Genomic DNA, 23,937 nt, shown 5'->3' on the forward strand with positions numbered 1-23,937 from the left:
AAAAGATGAAGTTTAACCTTCTTAAATAAGGGCTCAGTGTGTCTGTTATAGCTGCTACTTCAAAATGATTTGAAAGCTTTCTTTTGGAAGCTAATATGTTGTCTCAGTATACTGCTGCACACTTTCCCGTGTTAGTGACTCACAATTAGTATATTCTTTCTTCACTGTCTGAAGGACGGGTACTTTGATAGTAGGGCTTTAAAAAGAAATAGTTTGGACCATGTATCATGCTTAGTTATCACGTTAAGGGGTAACATATGTCATAGAATCCAATGACCTTTGACTTTGTTTGACCTTTACTTTGGAGACCAACCATTCAAAACTGTCAAAACTATTCCATGTATTAATTCCTATTAGCTCAACCAATAATTTGCATCACTTTTTACCAAAATTGGAGCAACTTTAACTTTTGACTGCTGTACAAACTGAAACTGACTTTTTCACCATTCTTGCAGTTTTTGCCCCATAACATTCAGACATGGATAGTCCGAACTATATCCTTTTAGAATCTTTATGATTAGTGATTTTCCAGTCAGACGGGGATTTGAACCGATGATCTTCTGGACTCAAGCCCAACACCTTAACTACTAGACCATCGCCTCCCCATCAAGGATCTAAATTGATCTTAAGGTGGGCTGTGCCCAAAAAGAAACCAAAAAGGCTGATCATAAGCATAAAAATTTGCTGCTGTTCTTTGTTCTTAAAATTCTGAACATCAGCTGGTTCATTAACATCTGAGCTGTCGAGACAAACACAACAGACATGTCACAGAGCAGTCAAATAATAACTTTCTTTTGCTGTACTCTTTGGGTTAAAACCAAGTGTCAGGTTCAAGTGAAATCTTAATTGCATAAACAGCACTGGTTAGTCTGTATAGTGTGAATGAGTTAATATGGGACTAACTCAGGTCATTTGGAAATATTGCTCCAAAAACATCCAGCTTTTCTGATGTGGTCTTTTAACGGCTATTCAAAACAGTGATAACATTGAGGGGGCGGAGCTTCATATATTACCCCCACCCATGTGATCAAATACTGTGCAAATGATGTCATAAACTGACAGGAAGTTTAGCACAAGTGTCACTAAGTACTGAAGTAACTGAAGTTAAATATCTAGGTATCCAGATTTATAAAAATCAGAATGTAAACCAGTTGGCCAATATAGAAAATAAATTAAAAGAATGTAAATCAAAATTGAATATATGGCTACAAAGAGACCTCTCAATACTAGGACGCATTTACCTGACCAAAATGGAAAGCTTATCCAGATGTATTTCCAGATGGAAAATGCTATATGTCCACAACTATTCTCCACATTCAACAATAATATGGAATAACAGATACATTCTACATCGCAACAAATCACTATTTTACAAAGACTGGTTTGAGAAGAATATTTGGTCTATATCACACCTAATGACCAGTGAGGGAAAGCTGATGAATTACAATCAATTTTGCTTAAAACATGATTTTAACCCCTCGTACTTAGACTTTATACATCTATATAATGCACTTCCCAAAGAATTTGTTTTCCTCTCAGCCAACATTGTAGCAAACCAAATTATACACCCCAGTATCCCTTCTTTATCAGTACAGGGTGTTCCAATTCTAGACCAAAAATGTAAAAATTATTTCATAAGAAGTTGTCTAACAGAAAAAAATGTTTCCAGGATTACAAAATAAAAATGATATAATGAACAAATTTGAAAAAAAGACAATAACAAAACTAAGAACAATGTATCTAACCTTTCCTATAGCTCCTAAAGTGAAGGAAACACACTTTAAAATTATGAATAACATTTATCCATCCAAAGAATTACTTCAAATGCACTTCAAAATCCAAGAAAATGTATGCTCCTTTTGTGAAAAAGATATTGAAAGTACTGATCATCTTTTTTTCTTCTGTGATATAGTCCAATTATTCTGGAACGACATACAACAATGGATCAATACAGCAATCTTATCTTCTCGAGTCTCACTAAATAGAGATATTGTTATTTTTGGCACTCCTATGAAATCTAAAAAAGAAGAACTTTGTATGAATTTAATTTTATGTCTTGCCAAGTTTTTTATCCACAAATGTAAAATCCAAAAATGCTCCCCGAACCCTACATTCTTCACAAATGAATTTAAATTATACATGAAATCCTTGAAATGTATGAATGAACCTAAAGCAGTGAAAATGTATTCCTACTTGTCTGATTGCCCCCTGGACTCCATGGACTGAATGCACTATAAGCTCCTTGCTATTTAATTATTTTATTTATCATGTTAATTATTGAATTTCTCATTCTGTATCACTTGAATGTTCCCTCATCTGTGTAACTTTTGATGACACACAGCCATGTTTGTTATAAAAAAAATAAATAAGTGTCACTAAGTTGGTATCACTCCAAGGCAAAGGAGTCGGTATCGGGTTATTTGCTCACGTGACTTTTTGTCAGGATTCTGACATTTTGCTGATTGGCTGAGACATGCCGTTCTCTGATTGGCTGCAGCCTTTGTTTACAATGTAGCACTGATACCACAGTCTCTGGAGGAGTGGAACCAACTTACATTTTCGGCGGTTACGCCACAGCCAATCACAGAGCGTGGTGTGATAGCCAATAGCGGCCGACGTATCAGATGGACCAATCACAGCCATGTTTTCAAAAACACGCTACCAGTCGCTCTGTATGTCACAAACTGTTGAAGCCTACAAAAGAGAGCAGCTAGTGTTGGTTCTTCATTTGAAAACAATCAGTCAACGAGTAAAACACGAGTTTTGAGTTCTTTCAGAAGAAATTTGTTCTTTGACATAAACTCCACCACGGCTTTTGGTTCAGAGTCAGGTAGGTGGTCAAACAGACTGAGATGTTTACATGGAGAAAAATGTTCAAACGTTTGACTTGTGTTTACAAATACTATAAAATAATTCTTGGTTGAAATACAGACTGGGTTTTAAACTTTAGTTTTCACCATGAATTTAAAAAAAAAACCTCATTCACATGTTTTGCAGAACATTTCTGCACAAGCTCAATGTTGCAAAACAGTAACCTGCTGTGAACAATGCTAGCTTTGTGTTAGCATGACATTGCTATCAACTCTTCCTAATTGCAGTTATGCTAAACAACATTTTTTAAATTAGGCGTGTAAGCCAATAAAGTAGCCAAGAAGACTGGTTAGTGTGAATGAGTTAATCTGGGACTAATTTGACAGCATAATTCTGTAGTTTAAAGACAGAGTGCTGAATTCTGGTGATGAGAAATGTTTACTGTCAGCATTTCAAGAAACAACCATCACCATGGAAACAAAATGTTTATCATCATTTCAACATAAGCACAAGATTAATCATTGATTATTTCATTGATTTTCCCTTAGAAAATTTAGCTATGATAAATATAGGATGAATCTCGTTCAAATTCACCATTGACAAAATAATGAATTAGAAAACAATAACACTTCAGTGTTGCAAAAAAGCAAATTATTGTGAACAATCCTAGCATGACGTTGCTAAGAATAATTTTTATGAAACAGCAAATTTACCATAGCAAGCTACAAAAAAGTATCTATCATGATGCTAAATGCTCGAATTCTGCACTGACATAATAATGAATACAAAAAACACCACGTTTCTACACAACAGACATGTCACAGGAGCAGTGAAACAATGACTTCATGTCATTTCTTTTGCATGTTGTCTTTGGGTTAAAACAAAGTTCACTTGAAATCTAAACTGTAGAAGCAGTGCTGGTTAGACTGGTTGGTGTGAATGAGTTAATCTGGTTACATAACTCAAGTCATTTGGAAATATTGCACCAAAAACATCCATCTTATACTCTGTGGTGGGTTTAACTGCAATTTAGTGATAACATTAAGGGGACGGAGCTTCATATATTAACCACAACTATTTGATAAATCATGGACTCAAATATTGTACAAATGATGATGTCATAAAGTGACAGGAATTTGGAGTACAAAAGTCATAAACTGTTGAATCCTAGAAAAGAGAACAGTTGAAGTTGGTTCTTCCTTTGACAACAATCAGTCGAGGAGGAAAGACAAGTTTTGAGTTCTTTCAGAAGAAATTTGTTCACTGACAAACTCTGCTATGTCTTTTGTTTCAGATTGAGGCGGGTACTAAAATAGACAGATGTTTCATGGAGAAAAATGTTCAAACATTTTTATCTTGTGTTTATGAATACTAAAAAAAATTCCATGGTTGAAATACATACTGGGCTTTAAACTTTCTTTTTTCCAATACTAGTTGACTGTGATGAGGTTTGACAAGTTATATTCTACTCTGTTGTGTTCATCTCTGACTCACTTTTCTTCTCATCGTACCACAGATGATTTTCCCATCAAGGAGGGCGATGTGCTTCAGTCTGACTATATGGTTATGGAGTTCATTGGTGAGGGTGGTTTTGGAAAGGTGGCCTGTTGTAAACACAAATTGACCCAAGAAGATGTGGCCATCAAGATTCCTAAGAACAAGGCTGCAGTAATGAAGCAGGCAAAGAAAGAGGTAGAAACTAGGACTAATTGCACTTTGAATTCTTGCTTTCAAAAATAATTTCAACTTGAACCACATATTTTAAACCTTCAATGACTTTGTAGTCCACAGATCACTAATCTTAAGGTACTGCAGCAACTGGATACAGAGGAGGCCAACATTGTGAGGTGGTACGGTTGCTTCATCCATGGAGACCTCTTTTGCATGAAGTTCGAACTCCTACACCAAAGTCTTCTGGACTATGTGGAGGAACAAAATTTCGAGCCTCTTGTGGTCAGCGATCTCCATGCTGTTGTGCAGCAGGTTGGATTTTGGTCAAAACAGATGAAAGTAAGACAGTTGGTGTCGTTTCCTATCTCCTAACAACAATAAATATTTATCTGACTGTAGATGACCAAGGCATTGCTCCACCTGGAGAGCCTTGGTATGATTCACTGTGATGTGAAGCCAGAGAACATCATGGTGGTCGACCCCGCGCCGTGGCCATTGAGGGTGAAGCTCATCGACTTTGGGCTCACTCACCATATTTCAGAGCCTCCAACATTTCATGGGACCGTGTGGTACAAGTAAGTCCAAGTACTGCAGAGACCATTTGACAAAGATCCTGTTGCTTGTATCTGTCCAAAAATTTGCTATGATGTGTAAAATCATTCTCTCTCTTTGCTCAGAGCTCCAGAGGTCTTCTTAGGTTTGGCGTACACAGAGGCAGTAGACATGTGGTCACTGGGTGTGACCATGGCCCAGCTGGCTGTGGGAGAACCTCTGTATCCAGGAGATCATCCGTACGATGTAAGTCTTTTGTGTCCAGAATGTAAATGTCCTGGATTTGTCATTAATCCTGAGCACTTAAAAACACATAAACATCTCCTCCTGAACCACAAAGCAATTTGGGAAAGAAAATTCAATGTTTGCATCATGTAATTTGATTTGATGTCTTTTTTATGTGTCCAGGTGAAGTTCATTGTTGAAACACAGGGTCTGCCCCCAGACTGCCTCCTTCGGTTGGGACCAAACACCAACCGCTATTTTAACAGGAGAGAGATAGACGGCCAGGACACCTGGACATTGAAGGTACCATCACCTACTTACATTCCTATATACATACATCCACCCATTTCTTCTGAGCACTAACTCAAACACTGACTGTTTGCAGACTCCTGAACTGATTAAAAGGCAGTACGGGCACGAGTTCCAGGAATCCAGAGAAGTGATTTTAAGCTCTCTGGATGACATCATGGAGGTAGGTGCTTCCTTATGATCTCTCAATTATTCCTTCAGCAACCATCAACAGATTCATGCCTTAAATGTCTAATTGACTGACTGTATCACTACTTGCCATCTGAATTTTGTGACATGTTTTTGTGACTTCTCTCTTCACCAGAAGATGGACATAAGTCAGTCAAAGAAGGAGGGTTCTGACTTTGTGGACCTTGTGAAGTGCATGATGTGTCTCCACATGGATGAGCGAATCAGACCTGCTGATGTACTCAATCATCCTTTCCTGGTGGACTACAAACCTCATGACGTGGCAGATGACCTTCCAGTCTTAGAAGAAAACTCTGACTCGGCTGAGGATGACATCGCCACTGTTGTGAAAGTGTTGGAACACGGACCCACAACAGGGGGCGCAAATGAACGGACAATGGAGGAATCAAATAACACTGTTTTACTGTTGTGAAAAAGGCACAACGAATACAATCGATTACAATATGGAGATAGAGTCTAATTACAACGGTGTCGTGTGGGCAGGCTCGACGATAGGAGACGTCTGTCCAAGTCGAACCGGAACCAACCCGATTTCCTCTGCCACCGAACCCCGGGAATACTGGAGCCGCCAAGTCCCGAATTCCCAGGTGGCCACTGCCTCCGCTCGTCGGATCCGGTACTGCTGGCAGGAAACAGAAACAGTCAGGTGTGGATGCGGCTGCACCCAGCAACACGGAGGGTGGAGAGTCCACCTCCACCACTCGTCAACAACAATCAAGAAATGTAGGAAGGTGAGTACTTATCCGAACGCTGTCTGGTAGTCAGCTGTCCTACAGATAATCACAAGAACACAATTAAAGTCACACGTATGTGTAGGCTGAGTTTGTTACCTCTTTGGTAAGGCGATAGATATCTCGGCAAATGAGGTGGAGATGCCGTCCTGCTGATATACCTCCTTATTGATTGGGATCAGCTGTCTCCAGTGATGGGTGACAGCTGTCATCCTGGCTGCTCCCGTAAGGCGGCAGCGCCCTCCGGTGCCTGGAGCCCGCACTCCAGGCAGGGCGCCCTCTAGTGGTGGTGGGCCAGCAGTACCTCCTCTTCAGCGGCCCACACAACAGCCACGAGCCAGGAAGATGCTGAAACAACAGCTGTCCTTCCTGGTCAGTCAGATGTTCTACAGTGCTGACAGTTTAAGTGACTTTATCATTTGATTCAAACTAACAAAAATGTTTCTGTGTGATTTACAGAGGTGCCAACAGAGGAGAACCTGGAAGAATCATCTGATACGGTTCTTCCAGAGGGTCTTCGGCCTGTGTTGTTCCAGAGTCTGTGTGCCCCAGCTGATGTTGTTTTTAAGTTATTTTCAAAATTTACATTTTATTGTCATTTACAAATAAATAGTTTAGAAATAGTTTTGCGGATGATGTGCTTCTGTGAGCTAAACGTCAGCAGGGTGTGCTCCTGTTACTGGCTGTCCAGTCATGGTTCAACTGGTTGTGGTGCTTTTTCTTTTCGTGAGTTCAAAGTACTTTGTCTTTTTCCACCTCGGACAACATCCTCCAATGTGTACAGATGTGTAAAGGTGCTGTCACTTACACAAGCCCACTGAAACTACACACTAATTGTGTGGGTAAACAAACCAATATTATTGAGAACAGGGTTTATGAGGCACACGCCCACAGTGTGTTTGTGTTAGAAACTACTGAGCAATCGGCAGGCTGAAGTTGTTTTCTGGACATGTGAAATAAATTATTAGTTCTTAACGTAGTCCTCAGGTACCACCTAAAGCTGATTAGTTCATTCAGGTGTCTCTTAGTACTCGATTGGCTGCACACCTGAATGAGCTAATCGGCATGTGGCAAAGGAGGGAGAGGGAAAATGTGTATGTTAGGTGGTACTTGAGGAGTGGGCATGAGAATCACTAAAATAAATCATTTGTAACGGACTCTGCTGCTCCTCTGTGAAGGCAAACTGGTGCATCAGTGCACATACCTCCATCAAGGCTGAGCTGTCTTGGATTTTTTACATCGTGTGTTTGTAGCACTATTTTTTTTTTTAATAATATAGTGATGTCATTAGCACCCATGTGTGTAATTTATTGTTGTTCTGCAGGATGCCTTGTTGATTTCATTAAGTTTGGTGAACTAGGTTTTGAAAAGGGAATTGAAATGTTGAAAAAGTCTCATATCTATGTAAATAAAAATTAGAGTTCTTCCTCTTGATAGTTTTAATCATTTAATTGTTTTTCGTGGAGATTAAAATGTTTTGAATAAAGCTAACATGCTCAAGTAAAATGTCCTCTATAGAGGAGGTAATCATTGCTGTGTATTAAGGTATTTGTTTATTGTTTTATCTTTATTCATAAGAGGAATTTGCATGCAGTTTTGCTGGAGGACTTACTGACGAACTCAATCTGAACAATTTGCTGGACTTCTTCCACAACCAGACCATTGGAGAAAGTTTGTTGTAGAACAATGATGCTTTGAATCAGTAAAATGACTTAAATTTTGGCAGTGCCCTGACATTCAGCAGAATTGGTTTCGTTATTCATTAATCAGTCGGTTATGGTCTACATTAATTGTTTAGCTAAGAAAATGGTGAAAAGTAACACTGTGAGGAGAAACAAACTGTAAAAAAACAGGTAAGATTTACACTTAAGCTGAAATCAGAGAAAATGGACATTTAAAAAAAAGAATGCTTATTAAAATAGTAATTCATTTAATAATTGTTGTTGCTTTAGAGGATTTCAGGATCTGTCACCTTGTTTGTTTATTTATTTTCTTCATTTCTCACACTTTAGCCTGAACCCTCATTTACATGTTGGGAGGTATGGTTGAAGGCGAAAGCAAAATCCTCACTCAAACTTTGGGTCTGACCAAGCGCATGTGTGTGTGTATACAGGGGAAAAGACAAATTGTTTCTCTGGGACCTTGATGTACAAGTGATTCTCAGAAAATTAGAATATTGTGAAAAGTTGTTTTGTGTGTGTGTGTGCATTTTTTGTCAGTTATTTCAGAAAGTGAGAAATTTTACATATTCTACATTCACATATAAACTAAAAGGTTTCAAGCATTTGTTTTAAATTATTTTGATAATTGCAGCCTACAGCTAAAAAAAAAAAATAGATACTGGAATATTTCAAGTTTGAGTAACCTACAATTTCTGCAATGTAAATATCATGAATCTGTCAGTCTGGTTCAGTACACACAAACACAATCATAGGGAAGACTGTTGACAGTTGTCCAGGAAACACTGACACACTGTACAAGGACGGTCAGCCACAGTGGGTCAGAATGGATCAAAGCATGTTCATGGAATGAGACAATGTCAGAAGCATTTTATCTAAGGTAAGGAGGAAAAAAGCTGGATGTTGCTCAATGATCCAAAGTCCTTTTTTCAGATGAAATTACATTTTGCATTTAATTTGGAAGTCAAGGTCCCAGAGTCTGGAGGAAGAGAAGAAACAGAATCCAAGTTGCTTGTTGTCCAGTGTCCACAGTCAGTGATGAGTTGTGGTGCTGTGTCATCTGTTGGTGTTGGTCCACTGTGTTTTGTCAAGTCCAAAGTCAACACAGCTGTTGACCAGGAGATTTTAGAGCACTTCATGATTTCATCTGCTGACCATCTTTATGGAGATGCTGATTTCCTTTTCCTCCAGGACTTGGCACGTTAGTTTGATCAAATCAAATCAATTTTATTTATATAGTGCCAAATCACAACAACAGTTGCCCCAAGGCGCTTTATATTGCAAGGGAAAAGCCATACAATAATTACAGAAAAACCCCACCGGTCAAAACGACCCCCTATGAGCAAGCACTTGGCGACAGTGGGAAGGAAAAACTCCCTTTTAACAGGAAGAAACCTCCAGCAGAACCAGGCTAAGGGAGGGGCAGTCTCCTGCTGGGACTGGTTGGGGCTGAGGGAGAGAACCAGGAAAAAGACATGCTGTGGAAGAGAGCAGAGATCAATCACTAATGATTAAATGCAGAGTGGTGCATACAGAGCAAAAAGAGAAACACTCAGTGCATCATGGGAACCCCCCAGCAGTCTAAGTCTATAGCAGCATAACTAAGGGATGGTTCAGGGTCACCTGACCCAGCCCTAACTATAAGCTTTAGCAAAAAGGAAAGTTTTAAGCCTAATCTTAAAAGTAGGGAGGGTGTCTGTCTCCCTGATCCGAATTGGGAGCTGGTTCCACAGGAGAGGAACCTGAAAGCTGAAGGCTCTGCCTCCCATTCTACTCTTAAAAACCCTAGGAACTACAAGTAAGCCTGCAGTCTGAGAGCGAAGCGCTCTATTGGGGTGATATGGTACTAAGAGGTCCCTAAGATAAGATGGGACCTGATTATTCAAAACCTTATAAGTAAGAAGAAGAATTTTAAATTCTATTCTAGAATTAACAGGAAGCCAATGAAGAGAGGCCAATATGGGTGAAATATGCTCTCTCCTTCTAGTCCCTGTCAGTACTCTAGCTGCAGCATTTTGAATTAACTGAAGGCTTTTCAGGGAACTTTTAGGACAACCTGATAATAATGAATTACAATAGTCCAGCCTAGAGGAAATAAATACATGAATTAGTTTTTCAGCATCACTCTGAGACAAGACCTTTCTAATTTTAGAGATATTGCGCAAATGTAAAAAAGCAGTCCTACATATTTGCTTAATATGCGCATTGAAGGACATATCCTGATCAAAAATGACTCCAAGATGTCTCACAGTATTACTAGAGGTCAGGGTAATGCCATCCAGAGTAAGGATCTGGTTAGACACCATGTTTCTAAGATTTGTGGGGCCAAGTACAATAACTTCAGTTTTATCTGAATTTAGAAGCAGGAAATTAGAGGTCATCCATGTCTTTATGTCTGTAAGACATTCCTGCAGTTTAACTAATTGGTGTGTGTCCTCTGGCTTCATGGATAGATAAAGCTGGGTATCATCTGCGTAACAATGAAAATTTAAGCCATGCTTTCTAATAATACTGTCTAAGGGAAGCATGTATAAAGTGAATAAAATTGGTCCTAGCACAGAACGTTGTGGAACTCCATAATTAACTTTAGTCTGTGAGGAAGACTCCCCATTTACATGAACAAATTGTAATCTATTAGATAAATATGATTCAAACCACCGCAGCGCAGTGCCTTTAATACCTATGGCATGCTCTAATCTCTGTAATAAAATTTTATGGTCAACAGTATCAAAAGCAGCACTGAGGTCTAACAGAACAAGCACAGAGATGAGTCCACTGTCCGAGGCCATAAGAAGATCATTTGTAACATTCACTAATGCTGTTTCTGTACTATGATGAATTCTAAAACCTGACTGAAACTCTTCAAATAGACCATTCCTCTGCAGATGATCAGTTAGCTGTTTTACAACTACCCTTTCAAGAATTTTTGAGAGAAAAGGAAGGTTGGAGATTGGCCTATAATTAGCTAAGATAGCTGGGTCAAGTGATGGCTTTTTAAGTAATGGTTTAATTACTGCCACCTTAAAAGCCTGTGGTACATAGCCAACTAATAAAGATAGATTGATCATATTTAAGATCGAAGCATTAAATAATGGTAGGGCTTCCTTGAGCAGCCTGGTAGGAATGGGTTCTAATAGACATGTTGATGGTTTGGAGGAAGTGACTAATGAAAATAACTCAGACAGAACAATCGGAGAGAAAGAGTCTAACCAAATACCAGCATTACTGAAAGCAGCCAAAGATAACAATATGTCTTTGGGATGGTTATGAGTAATTTTTTCTCTAATAGTTAAAATTTTATTAGCAAAGAAAGTCATGAAGTCATTACTAGTTAAAGTTAAAGGAATACTCGGCTCAATAGAGCTCTGACTCTTTGTCAGCCTGGCTACAGTGCTGAAAAGAAACCTGGGGTTGTTCTTATTTTCTTCAATTAGTGATGAGTAGTAAGATGTCCTAGCTTTACGGAGGGCTTTTTTATAGAGCAACAGACTCTTTTTCCAGGCTAAGTGAAGATCTTCTAAATTAGTGAGACGCCATTTCCTCTCCAACTTACTGGTTATCTGCTTTAAGCTGCGAGTTTGTGAGTTATACCACGGAGTTAGGCACTTCTGATTTAAAGCTCTCTTTTTCAGAGGAGCTACAGCATCCAAAGTTGTCTTCAATGAGGATGTAAAACTATTGACGAGATACTCTATCTCACTTACAGAGTTTAGGTAGCTACTCTGCACTGTGTTGGTATATGGCATTGGAGAACATAAAGAAGGAATCATATCCTTATACCTAGTTACAGCGCTTTCTGAAAGACTTCTAGTGTAATGAAACTTATTCCCCACTGCTGGGTAGTCCATCAGAGTAAATGTAAATGTTATTAAGAAATGATCAGACAGAAGGGAGTTTTCAGGGAATACTGTTAAGTCTTCAATTTCCATACCATAAGTCAGAACAAGATCTAAGATATGATTAAAGTGGTGGGTGGACTCATTTACATTTTGAGCAAAGCCAATTGAGTCTAATAATAGATTAAATGCAGTGTTGAGGCTGTCATTCTCAGCATCTATGTGGATGTTAAAATCGCCCACTATAATTATCTTATGTGAGCTAAGTACTAAGTCAGACAAAAGGTCTGAAAATTCACAAACTCACAGTAACGACCAGGTGGACGATAGATAACAACAAATAAAACTGGTTTTTGGGACTTCCAATTTGGATGGACAAGACTAAGAGTCAAGCTTTCAAATGAATTAAAGCTCTGTCTGGGTTTTTGATTAATTAATAAGCTGGAGTGGAAGATTGCTGCTAATCCTCCCGCTCGGTCCATGCTACGAGCATTCTGACATTAGTTTGACTCGGGGGTGTTGACTCATTTAAACTAACCTATTCATCCTGCTGTAACCAGGTTTCTGTAAGGCAGAATAAATCAATATGTTGATCAATTATTATATTATTTACTAACACGGACTTAGAAGAGAGAGACCTAATGTTTAATAGACCACATTTAACTGTTTTAGTCTGTGGTGCAGTTGAAGGTACTATATTATTTTTTTCTTTTTGAATTTTTATGCTTAAATAGATTTTACTGGTTGTTGGTGGTCTGGGAGCAGGCACCGTCTCTACAGGGATGGGGTATTGGGGGGGTGGCAGGGGGAGAGAAGCTGCAGAGAGGTGTGTAAGACTACAACTCTGCTTCCTGGTCCCAACACTGGATAGTCACAGTTTGGAGGGTTTAATAAAATTGGCCAGATTTCTAGAAATGAGAGCTGCTCCATCCAAAGTGGGATGGATGCCGTCTCTCCTAACAAGACCAGGTTTTCCCCAGAAGCTTTGCCAATTATCTATGAAGCCCACCTCATTTTTTGGACACCACTCAGACAGCCAGCAATTCAAGGAGAACATGCGGCTAAACATGTCACTCCCGGTCCAATTGGATCAGTTTAATGACTATGGTGTTACTGTACTTGATTGGCCAGCCAACTCACTTTTCCTGAACCCCATAGATTCTCTATTGGGTATTGTCAGGAAGCAGGTCAGAGAAACTGGACCCAACAATACAGATGAACTGAAGGAACACAATCAAAGCAACCTGAGCTTCCATAACACCTCAGCAGCACCACAGCCTGATCACCTCCATGTTATGCTACATTGATGCAATAATCAATGTAAAAGGTGTCCCAACCAAGTATTGAGTGCATCTGGAAAGTATTCATAGCACTTCAATTTTTCCACATTTTGTGTTACAGCTTCATTTCAAAATGGAGTAAATTCATTTTTCCCCTCAAAATTTTACTCACAACAACCCATAATGACAACATGACAAAAGTTTTTTTTTTTTTTTGAAATGTTTGCAAATTTATTAAAAATATAAAACTAAGAACTCACATGTACATAAGTATTTGCTCAATACTTTGTTGATGCACCTTTGGCAGCAATTACAGCCTCAACTCTTCTTGAATATGATGCCACAAGCTTGGTGCACCTATCTTTGGGCAGTTTTGCCCATTCCTCCTTACAGACCCTCTTAAGCTCCATCAGGTTAGATGGGGAGCGTCAATGCACAGCGTCGATTTTCAGATCTCTCCTGAGATGTTCAATCAGATTCAGTTCTGGGCTCTGGTTGGGCCACTCAAGGACATTCACAGAGTTGTCCTGAAGCCACTTCTTTGATATATTGGCCGTGTGTTTCATGTACAGAGTTCATCACATAGAGAGGAGGAGAGCCCCATATTCAAAAATCTGAAATGTACAGCGAAAATATGTGTGACCATTTTATAACAATTTTAGCATATTGGAAGAGGTCAGTATTAACAGCTCAGTGAGAGAAATTCACCATAACTTCATTAATGGAGGCATCTTTAGACAGAGGGCTTACAAATTTAAGCAAAGCACCTTGAGAGAGAAAGAAAGGATATGGTGAGAGTCAGCATTACCATATTTTTTTTTTCCTGATTTTGATATTTAAAAGGAATCCAGTTGCTTTCACAACCACCCCAAGCTAATGTTTATGTTTAGTACACAGTACTTGTAGTTTCACATAGCAGATTTAAGTATTTTGTTATTTGAGAATTAAACAGACGCACCTGATCTTTAAAAGGCAGTGAACAGCTGGCATGCGTGGCTACTCACTCATCTTCAACCGCTTAGTCCAGACAAGTGTCGCATAACTATCTGATCTTAACCTACTTGCTTTTCAAAATGTTCTTGTATTTGGCTCAACTATCTGATCCTTTTATAAGCTGTCTAATTGATAAAAAACAAAGTATTCACGTCTATTTGGAAAAGAATCAGCATGATGGAACACTCTGAGTTATTGCGTGACACTACACTATATTGCAGACTTACAAACACTATAAGATTTTTACATAACAACCTTGAATGCAGCGGGAGCAGACACCCCATAATACTCCCTTCCTTCACTTTGCAGCCAATCACATAGATGCTGAGTCACAACGGGCTAAGATCCGCCCACATGGGGTTGGTTGGAGGAAGAAAAGTTAGTCTAGAGAGAAATTCTGGGCTCTTTGCTCTAGATGTTTTCATGTGATCTGGTTCAAAGACCCCAGCGCTGTTAGATGACTTTTTGTATCAGGGTTTGAACTTTTTTTCAGTACATCTAAACTTTAAAGTCCGATTCTTGTCCAATTCTTTTTGAGATCACTCACAATAAAAGAACATAATACTGGATATATAATGATGTACAGAATTATTGTATGTTATTCCTACGCCTTATTTAGTAGATAATCACGTCAAAATAGCTAGCATAGCAGAGAAGCTATGCCACCTTCATCAAAACTGAACTTAAGAAATTGTTTTTTCTTTTCTTCATCTTTTGGCTTCCTGACTGATAACTCCGCTTCATGATTGCTGAAGGTTTATGTTTTGCCGGCTGCAGGAATCACGAATCTGGCTGGCTAGCTACTGTCTGCAACTAGTTGAAGGGCCCCCTTGGGGGGATTCCGATAACAGTTTTGCTGCACTTTCCTGTTCTGTCAGAATTTAAAGTTTGTCACACAGTTTGTCATTGCATAAAATTCATAACCAGTCGTTGTCGGTTTGCTTGTCTTGTTGCAACTGCTGTCACCACCAAGCTTCACTACTGGGACGGTGCCTGGTTTCCTCCAAACATGACGCCTGGCATTCACACCAAACAGTTTAAACTTTGTCTCATCAGACCAGAGAATCTTGTGGGCTTTTCAATGTTAAAAAGAATCAAATATCCACAATACGAATCAGATCACTTTCATTCAGAGTGCCAGTTTGCACCTCATTGTCACAGATGAGTGACTGAGGCACTTTTGATTGAGATATAATGCAAAATGTGCACCAAAAGGGCTTTTCAATATTAAATTCAAATGTCCACAAAAGCCACAATCCGGATCAGATCCAAATCCAATGTTGTCAGTAGATAAACGATGCCAACCTACATCACACACTCAAATATCAAATAAATTTGATCTTCTTTGAGTTATTAATTTTTGAAAATTCAATGTTGAAGATGGCATTTTTTTTTCCATTTTCCAAGATTATTCTTGACTTTGACCTTGAAAATTGAATCACTTCTTGCCTATCAGGATATGAATCTTCAGTAAAAATTTCATATTAATATGAAAAATTGTGGGATCACAAATAGACAAAAATAAACAACTAGAGCACCGCGCTCATAGAGCACAAACTTACGCCAGTGCTAGTTTCCAATTCCACAATTTTTTACCTTGGAAAAAATTTTCAAGGTCAAAGTCCTGTCAGAAGTCCCTTTTCATAAGCTAAAATATAATACAAAATATAGCTCAAAAGGCCTTTTCAGTGTAAACAATCAAATATCCTCTAAATCACAATATGGATCAGATATGGATTAAACATAGTCCATTCATTGAGAGTGCCAGCTTGCACCTCAGTCACAAATGAGAGTGATTGAGGTGCTTTTGATTGAGCTATAATGCAAAATGTACATCAAATGGGCTTTTCAATATTAATAAATTCAAATGTACACAATCCAGTGTTGCAGACTGAACGGTCCCCCTAAAAATCAGTCTGCCCTGCCTTCACTGTGCATGTGTCATTTCAGAGCGTCACCATAGTCATTGCTAAGAGTCAGCTGCGACCCACCGATTATCACATTGTTTGTTTAAAACTGCACTCCAGTCATCATCTATCTTAGCGAAAGATATCTGAAGCTTTTGTACAACAATCAGTTCATCATAAATTCAGCATTATTTTGTAATAAGACAGCAGCAGCATGGCAGATGTCTGCGCCCACGTCATTTCGGTGCATCAGTAGCTAAATGAAGTGAAATCGTATTGTTTTTGCTTAAAACTGACTTCAGAATAATTTAAGAGGTTTTACTTTGTCATCTGGTGGTTAATCATCACATTATTCCCCTTGATCGCTTTGGGTGTAGACAGTCAGTCTCAGACGTGCTGCTGTGGTTCCAAATGACGCATGTGCAGTGAAGGCAGAGCAGACCAATTTTCGGTAGGTGACACCGGATCAGATCCAGATCAGACTTTGTCAGGTGATAGTGAGTGCCAGTCTGCACCTCACTTTCAAATGAGAGTGATTAGGGCATATTTCATTAAGATATAATGCAAAACATACAATAGATGTTAAATGTAAATGGCCACAAAGTATGTAATTTGATCAGATTTGGATCAAACTCTGTCAGTCGATAAAGGATAACATCCTACATAACACTCTCAAAGATTACATTTTTTATCTTTTTTTGACAGTTATGAATTTTTGAAAATTCGGTCAATGTTAAAGATAAGGATTTTTCCAATTTTCCAAGATTTTTCCTGACTTTGCCCTTTGACCCATCTTCATCTTTCAGCTGCTCCCATTAGGGGTCGCCACAGCAGCTCAATCATTTCCATCTCACCCTGTCCTTTGTATCTTCCTCTGTCACACCAACCACCTGCATGTCCTCCCTCAGCACATCCATAAAACTCCTCCTTCCTCCTAGTTCATTGATCAGCAAGGCCTTGATTCTTCTCCAGCTCAGCCCTCAGTGCACCTGTTCTGACAGTAAGGCACCAGGCTGGACGGTCCTCTGCACACTGCTCCCATGTGTTGACACTGCTGCTGCACATTTTCATGTCCTTGCAGACATCCTTGAAGCGCAGGTGTGGACGACCAGCCCAACGAGTGCCCGGTGCCAGCTCACCATACAATAGATCTTTAGGAATATGGCCTGGATTCATTCTCCTGACTTAGCCAAGCCAATGAAGATGCCTTTCACCAAGAATGGTGAACATGTTGCTCATGTTGGCATTTTCCAAGACCTCTGTGTTTGGCACCTCGTCCTGCCATCTGATGTGCAGAATCCATCTAAGGCACCTCTGATGGTAGCTGATGAGCTTCTTCTCGGTTCTGGTGTAAGCAGTCCATGCCTCGCTCCCATAGAGGAGCATATATATAAAGTATATACACATATATAAAGTAAATAAAAATTGTAATGATCCTTACATTTACCTTGACTTTATTTTATTGCAGACAGTATGAACATTTTTTTTTTTTTTTTGGTGGTCAACTTCATGTTACATCCATTCCTGCATTTAAGGTCTGCAACACATCCCACAAAAGTTGGGACGGGGCAATTTATTCCAAATACTTATATAAGCATTAAATCATTACTTTTCCCATCAATTAACCCATATTGTCTACAATCTCACATAATACAAGTGCTCCTTTAATTATTGTAATTCATAGTTAGAGATGTAGAAAATCTAAACAGACAAGTTAAGTAACAAGTTCTTGATTATGAAAACGAGTCATTATGCAAACACATTTTAGTATGTTCTCAACCGTATTGCTACGAACTCGACTGTATGTTCTTCCAGTGGATTAAGAATAATTAAAAACAAATAAATAAAAATCAGTACCATAGATACACGCATAAAATGCGTTGAATGGTGTCCTTGATCCCCAGAAAAGGAACGCACAATTTTTTTTTCAAAGAATTCATTACAAAATGTAGAATTTAACATCCTTAATTTGATCTGAAATCAATGTTCAAAACAGGGGTGTAAAATGGTTCATCTCCCTCACATTTTGATACAAAACAATCACCATTTCAAGGTCATGGTCCAGTTCAAATCATAGTATGTTCCCCCACGCTTCAGCATACAGGTTTAAAGACAAATAAAAAAAAAAAGGAAATCATCATTTTAAATACTCAGTAGTTGCCTTATGAATCAACAGTTTCCACATCCTGAACATTCCTCCTGCAGTTTACATTGTGTTTTGCATAATCACATTTTAAATGAAAAACAAAAAAACAAACATGACAATAGGGATGAAATGATTACCCGAATAACTCAATTTGGTTGTACAAAATGTTCCCAGGCAAATTCTTTGCCTTCAGGCTTCATTTAATTCCTGTCAACCAAGTGTTCCATAAACATGGCACTACTGAAAACACTGTACATATCAGGTTTGTATATGGTGCTTTAACACTCCCACAAAAAAAAGAAAAGAAAAAGAAAACAACATACAAGCATGCACGTAACTGGTATAAGGAACTAATCAATGTAGCAGCAAAAGCAAAAGCGAAAAAGGGTCTGCACTGATCATCTGAAATGGACTTACTGCATATTTAAAGTGAAAGTGTTTGTGTATTTTGAAGAAAAAACACAAACACAGCGCTATGTTTTTGTCCACTGGCTGCTCTCTGCCTTGCAGACGAAGCGAATGGACGTGTACTTTAACTGAATCAAATTTATTCAACAAATGCCTTCACTCTGATTTGATCAGTTTTTATCAACAAGCCCTGGTACTACTGATATTGCGGTTTAAAAATGCAAAAGTCAATCAATCAATCAATTTATATCTATGGAATAAGAACACCGGACTTCAGCTGACAGAAAAAAAAATTCCTAATCATGGTGCAAAGGCATACCACCACAACCAAGCTCAGAAATTCCAGCCAAAGGCCAATAACCAGGGATAACAGTTTAGAAGAATTGCCTTTGAGCATCATATGTTTAAGGATCAACAACTTCATACATCACAGAAAATACATCCCAAACCCACAATAGTAAGCCACATGGCATTATCGTTGATATGTCACAATAGGCCATCCCAATCCTATAATATACCATCTATGTGATCCTCTGGTGGTACAAGGCAATTTGAGATTCAGCCTAGGTCAAAGAGCCATATGTGTTCTCTTTTTTCAATTCTCTTGCATTTCTTTTTAACAGAATGCAATAGTTGCAACTATAGTTACACATTGCTGGCACTGCAGCCGAGGACTGTCTTCAAGATGGTCACCATTCCCTTAATTGCACCTCTTGGGCACTTGGGTGACCAGGGATTACCTCAAGGTATTTCTTCATAAGCCCTGTCGCCACCACCACAACTGGTATTATATCTACTTCTTTCAATGATCATTTTGTTCTGTCATTTTTAAAGTCTTGATATTTCATGATTCTCTCTTTTTTCCCCTCATTTCTCTTTGATTTCTTTGTAACAGAATGCAATGGGCCCCAGACCCAAGGTTTGTAGCTTCACCATAAACATTGCTGGCACTGTATCTGAGGGCTCTCTTCAAGATGGTGACCATCCCCTCAATTTTCCAAAAATGGTGCCTTTGTCCTCCTGCTCCACTTCTCATGCCTTGAGTAAGGAAAGCAGTGGAAGATCTTTTTCTTCTTCTCAATGCTCCAGTTTACAATAGTGTAATTTTGTTAGGTCCTCTGATGCTGTTGTTGCTGGGGTCCAGGATCAGAACTATGCTGATCTGGTGGATTACCAGCTGAGTGCTGCCACAGGAGAGATGTCTCCCTGCAGCACTGGAAGAAGTTGCACCATTGCTCTCTCCACACACTGTGGCGTCTAGGCATGATTTGGGGACCTTTTTATCCTGGACGACACCTGGCCAATATAATTTTTTTGTTAGACTTTTTCATTTTTGCTTTGTGGAGTTCTGAGCTGGGGTTCCTTTTTGTTTAAGGGTGATTCTTAGACTACGGGCACTTATGTCCTTTGATCATATTGTATGAAAAACAGAAAAAAGGGGAAATTTCACACTTTTATAGTTATCTTTACAATGAAAGTGTTTTAAGAAATTTGTTTTAGTAATCTATGATGACTTTTTCACCTTTTGTCAGCATCATTATATGCAAATATTGCCGTTTTGTGCTTGTCCCACACCCAGACTTTTGATCTTCAATGATACAATGGTAAAAAAAACATTTTTTCTAATGTTTTAAAATATCTCTGAATAAAATATCAGTAAAATAATCAAAACATAATTGGGGTATTGAATGTCATACAACTGTTGTGATTTTTTTTAAAACAAAATGTAGTTGTCCCACACTATTGCCGTAATTTCCACCACAACACTGTAATGTCCCTTGAAACAGTTTGTATGAAAGATTGTTTGGGTAGTTTCTATGGAGATAAACAGTGACATCAGCACATGTATATAGCGCCAAATCACAAACAGTTGCCCCAAGGCGCTTTATATTGTAAGGCAATGGTGTGGTGGAAATTACATTTACAAGGCCAACAGTGCCCGTAGTTAAAGAATCACCCTTAAACGTCCTCATACCATAGGTTAGTGTCCAGTAGGACTTCCAAACCACCCCTCCTTCTCTCCTGTATGAATTTTCATGTGTCTGTTCAGATCACTTTTTTCTCCAAATCTTTTACCACACTCAGAACAATGAAATGGTTTCTCTCCTGTATGCGCTCGCACATGTCTATTGAGATTGCTCTTGACTCCAAATCTTTTACCACACTCTGAACAAACAAATGGTTTTTCTCCTGTATGAATTCTCATGTGTATGGTCAGAATGCGTTTTTCCCCAAATCTGTCACCACACACAGAGCAACAAAATGGTTTCTCTCCTGTATGAATTCTCATATGTCTATTTAAATCACGTTTTTCCCCAAATCTTCTATCACACTCAGAACAACTAAATGGTTTCTCTCCAGAATGAATTCTCATGTGTCTATTTAAATCACTTTTCTCTGCAAATCTTTTACCACACAAAGAACATCCAAATGGCTTCTTGCCTGTATGAATTACAATGTGAGTGTTCAGGTGGCACTTTTGTCCAAATTTTTTACCACACTCAGGACAGCCAAATGGCTTTTCTCCTGTATGAATTCTCATGTGTGTATTCAAGCTACATTTCTGTCCAAATCTTTCACCACACACACAACAACAAAATGGTTTGTTGCCCGTATGAGTTCTCATGTGTATGTTCAGGACACTCTTTTTTCCAAAACTTTTGTCACACTCGGAACAGGCAAATGGTTTCTCTCCAGTATGAATTCTCATGTGTGTATTCAGATTGCCCTTTAGCCCAAATGTTTTACCACATTCAGAGCAGACAAACATTTTCTCTCCCGTATGACTTCCTGCTTGTGTGGTCAGACTGCCTTTTTGTCTCCACCTTTTATCACACTCTGGACAGCTAAAGAATTTTTCACTTTCTTGAATTCTATTTTGTTGCTCTGCATAGTTCACGTGATGAAATGCTTCTCCACATTTAGAGCAATGAAACTGTTTCCTTGCTGTGTTAGTCATGCTTTCAATCTTTTCCTCACAGTTTAAACCTGACCAATGTTCTGTGCCTGGTTCCCATTCATAACTATCGTCAGTTTCAGCTTCAGAACTATCTAAAATTCCACCATTAGTATCTGGCTGTAAATAACGATATGGGCCCCAAAAGCTGGCAGCTTGCGGTCCTCTATAGTCCTCTTCATCAGCGTCTGCTGTCAGTGTTCTGTGTGCAGTTGAGCTGCTGGCCAGAGGCTCAGATCCTGTGTTCTCCTCCATTTCCGTTTGATGAGCAAGTAAGGTTTGCGTATGGTCTTCATTTTCAATCTTCACAGGAACCGCAGTGAAAGGCAACTCAGTGATATCTGCATCCTCCAGCCAGTGAAGCTGCTGTCCCTCTGGACTTGGCCAGATTGTCTCTTGTTCTTCTTTAATGTCTTTCTGGTCAACACTCAGAATCAACTCCTGCTCTTCTTGCAGCATTTCCCTTTTGCTCATGAACAGCTGCAGCATGTCTGTAAGGAAGTAATTACATGGAAAACAAAAATTAAAGAATATTCAACAAAACAACGATAAAGCAGCAAGTGGTATAAATAGAATAATTTGTTGGACCACTGAACTCGATATTGTGCTCTTGTATAAAAAATAAAAAAAAAAACTCTAAAGAATCACAACTGCAGGGTTATTCATAGAGCCATGGTCTGCAATATTTGTGCATTTGTGAGCAGAATCTGACATACACCTTCATCCCCATACAATACTTTCTTGAGCTATGATTTTAATCAATCATTTTGCATGCACCTATGGTTATGCCTCTTGTCTCAATTATGCCCCATTAAAAAAAAAAGTGATGACGGAGGACAGATTTTTTTCCCTTAGAGCACAAAAAATACAGTAAAATTGTGAGGCTCATTTAGAACTACAACAAAACCAGCCTCACAGCTCTGCAATAGTGTTTAATTAATCAATCTGGCAACCGTCGTACTTATAACGACCAAGCTGCCTCCATTGTCCAGCATACCACACGCATAGTGGCTGGAAATACTGCTCATGGTTGCCTCGGGGATGGGGGGCTCATTCCGCATCATGGCTTCAGCTTCTTGGCTTTGTCGGAAATCTGTATCATGATAAATAGCATTGTCCTCATGTCTGTGGTTGTCAATTATGACAAGCAGTAAGTTCTGGGTCCAGTTCGGTAAACTTCGGCCGTCTTCGGTAAAAGCACGCTCACCCCCTAGCAGATGCGCCAGTTTTTGCACCAGCTGTACAGCCGTCGGTAAAATTGGCCAAAAAAACAAAAAACAAAAAAACGCAGGCCAATTTTGGCATGCGGGTGGGGATGATAAACCGTTTTGTTTTGTTTAAATGGGGCCTTTGTGGTAAAGGTAAAATAAAGAGTTTTTAATAGATGTTGATTTTTTTTTTAACCCCTTGAATTAAAGATGAAAGTTTACACTACAAGAATATATTTGTTTCATTTCAACTCCACTGTGGTGGCATACAAAGGCAAAATTGCAAAAACTGTCACTGTCTAAATAAATTATGGATCAAATTGTAACATTACAAGACCACACATATCACAATTACACAGTGCAACATTTTCCAAATAATTGCAAAATTACTATTTCATCGAATGTTGCAGCCCTTATTCTTAAGTCTGGGATCATGTGCGGGTCTCGCGGTTCACCATGTCTAGGAAACCACGGAACCACCTTGAGTCCTGGATAGCAACCACCCAGGCAGACAACCCATTCATCCCCACTAGAAATAGGAATTTTTCGGCACCTCACGATTCAGAGGGACTGTGATTCGATTGCATCTTGATTCATATTTTTTTTTTTCAATACAGAATTCTTTTTCCCCCCATTGTGTAACTATTTTACCGTAAAATTACTTTGACAAAAGTTAAGGTCTCATTTAAAAATTTTACTTGAGTAAAAGTCTTAAAGTATGTGACATTTTCTGTACTTAAGTATCAAAAGTAAATTTCTCATATAAAATGTACTGAGTAAAAGTATTGAGTAAAAGTAAAATCCAAAACAAGTGGGGAGTGAAACAGTGGCAGAGAGTAAACTGACCTTATGTCAAAAACTGATTTATGGCCCTGTCAGCCAATCAGAATCGACTACGTCACTAAGCCCCGTCCCTATCCCCGCCCCTTATGACATCACAGCCAATCAGAATCGACTACATCACTATGTCCAGCCCCAAAGCCCCACCCCAACCACGCCCCAGTCCTGCCTCCAAGCCCCGCCCCTGGCTCCTCCC

At 39.0% G+C, this 23,937-nt stretch overlaps 1 protein-coding gene and 1 long non-coding RNA gene across 3 annotated transcripts in view; one reads left to right on the forward strand and one right to left on the reverse strand.

The window, feature by feature from the left end:
- The first annotated feature begins 334 nt into the window (after nt 1-334).
- On the forward strand, nt 335-23,076 carry LOC117522543. Its single transcript, XR_004564234.1, has 4 exons — nt 335-520; nt 10,121-10,130; nt 16,788-16,790; nt 23,066-23,076. It is a non-coding gene; the product is annotated as an uncharacterized LOC117522543 (long non-coding RNA).
- Nucleotides 20,578-23,937, reverse strand: part of LOC117522512 (gastrula zinc finger protein XlCGF52.1-like) — a 38,379-nt gene continuing 35,019 nt past the window's right edge. The window contains exons 2-3 of one of the 2 annotated variants that reach the window (XM_034183951.1): nt 21,448-22,184; nt 20,578-21,279 (exon numbers count right to left, since the gene is read on the reverse strand). In XM_034183951.1, the coding sequence (XP_034039842.1) occupies nt 20,719-21,279; nt 21,448-22,182 (1,296 nt within the window). In that variant the 5' untranslated portion in view covers nt 22,183-22,184 and the 3' untranslated portion in view covers nt 20,578-20,718. Of the gene's footprint in view, nt 22,185-23,937 lie in introns of both variants that reach the window. The other variant, XM_034183950.1, reaches the window with a different exon arrangement.

The sequence above is a fragment of the Thalassophryne amazonica genome, chromosome 12 (assembly GCF_902500255.1).
Source record: "Thalassophryne amazonica chromosome 12, fThaAma1.1, whole genome shotgun sequence".
Lineage (NCBI taxonomy): Eukaryota > Metazoa > Chordata > Actinopteri > Batrachoidiformes > Batrachoididae > Thalassophryne > Thalassophryne amazonica.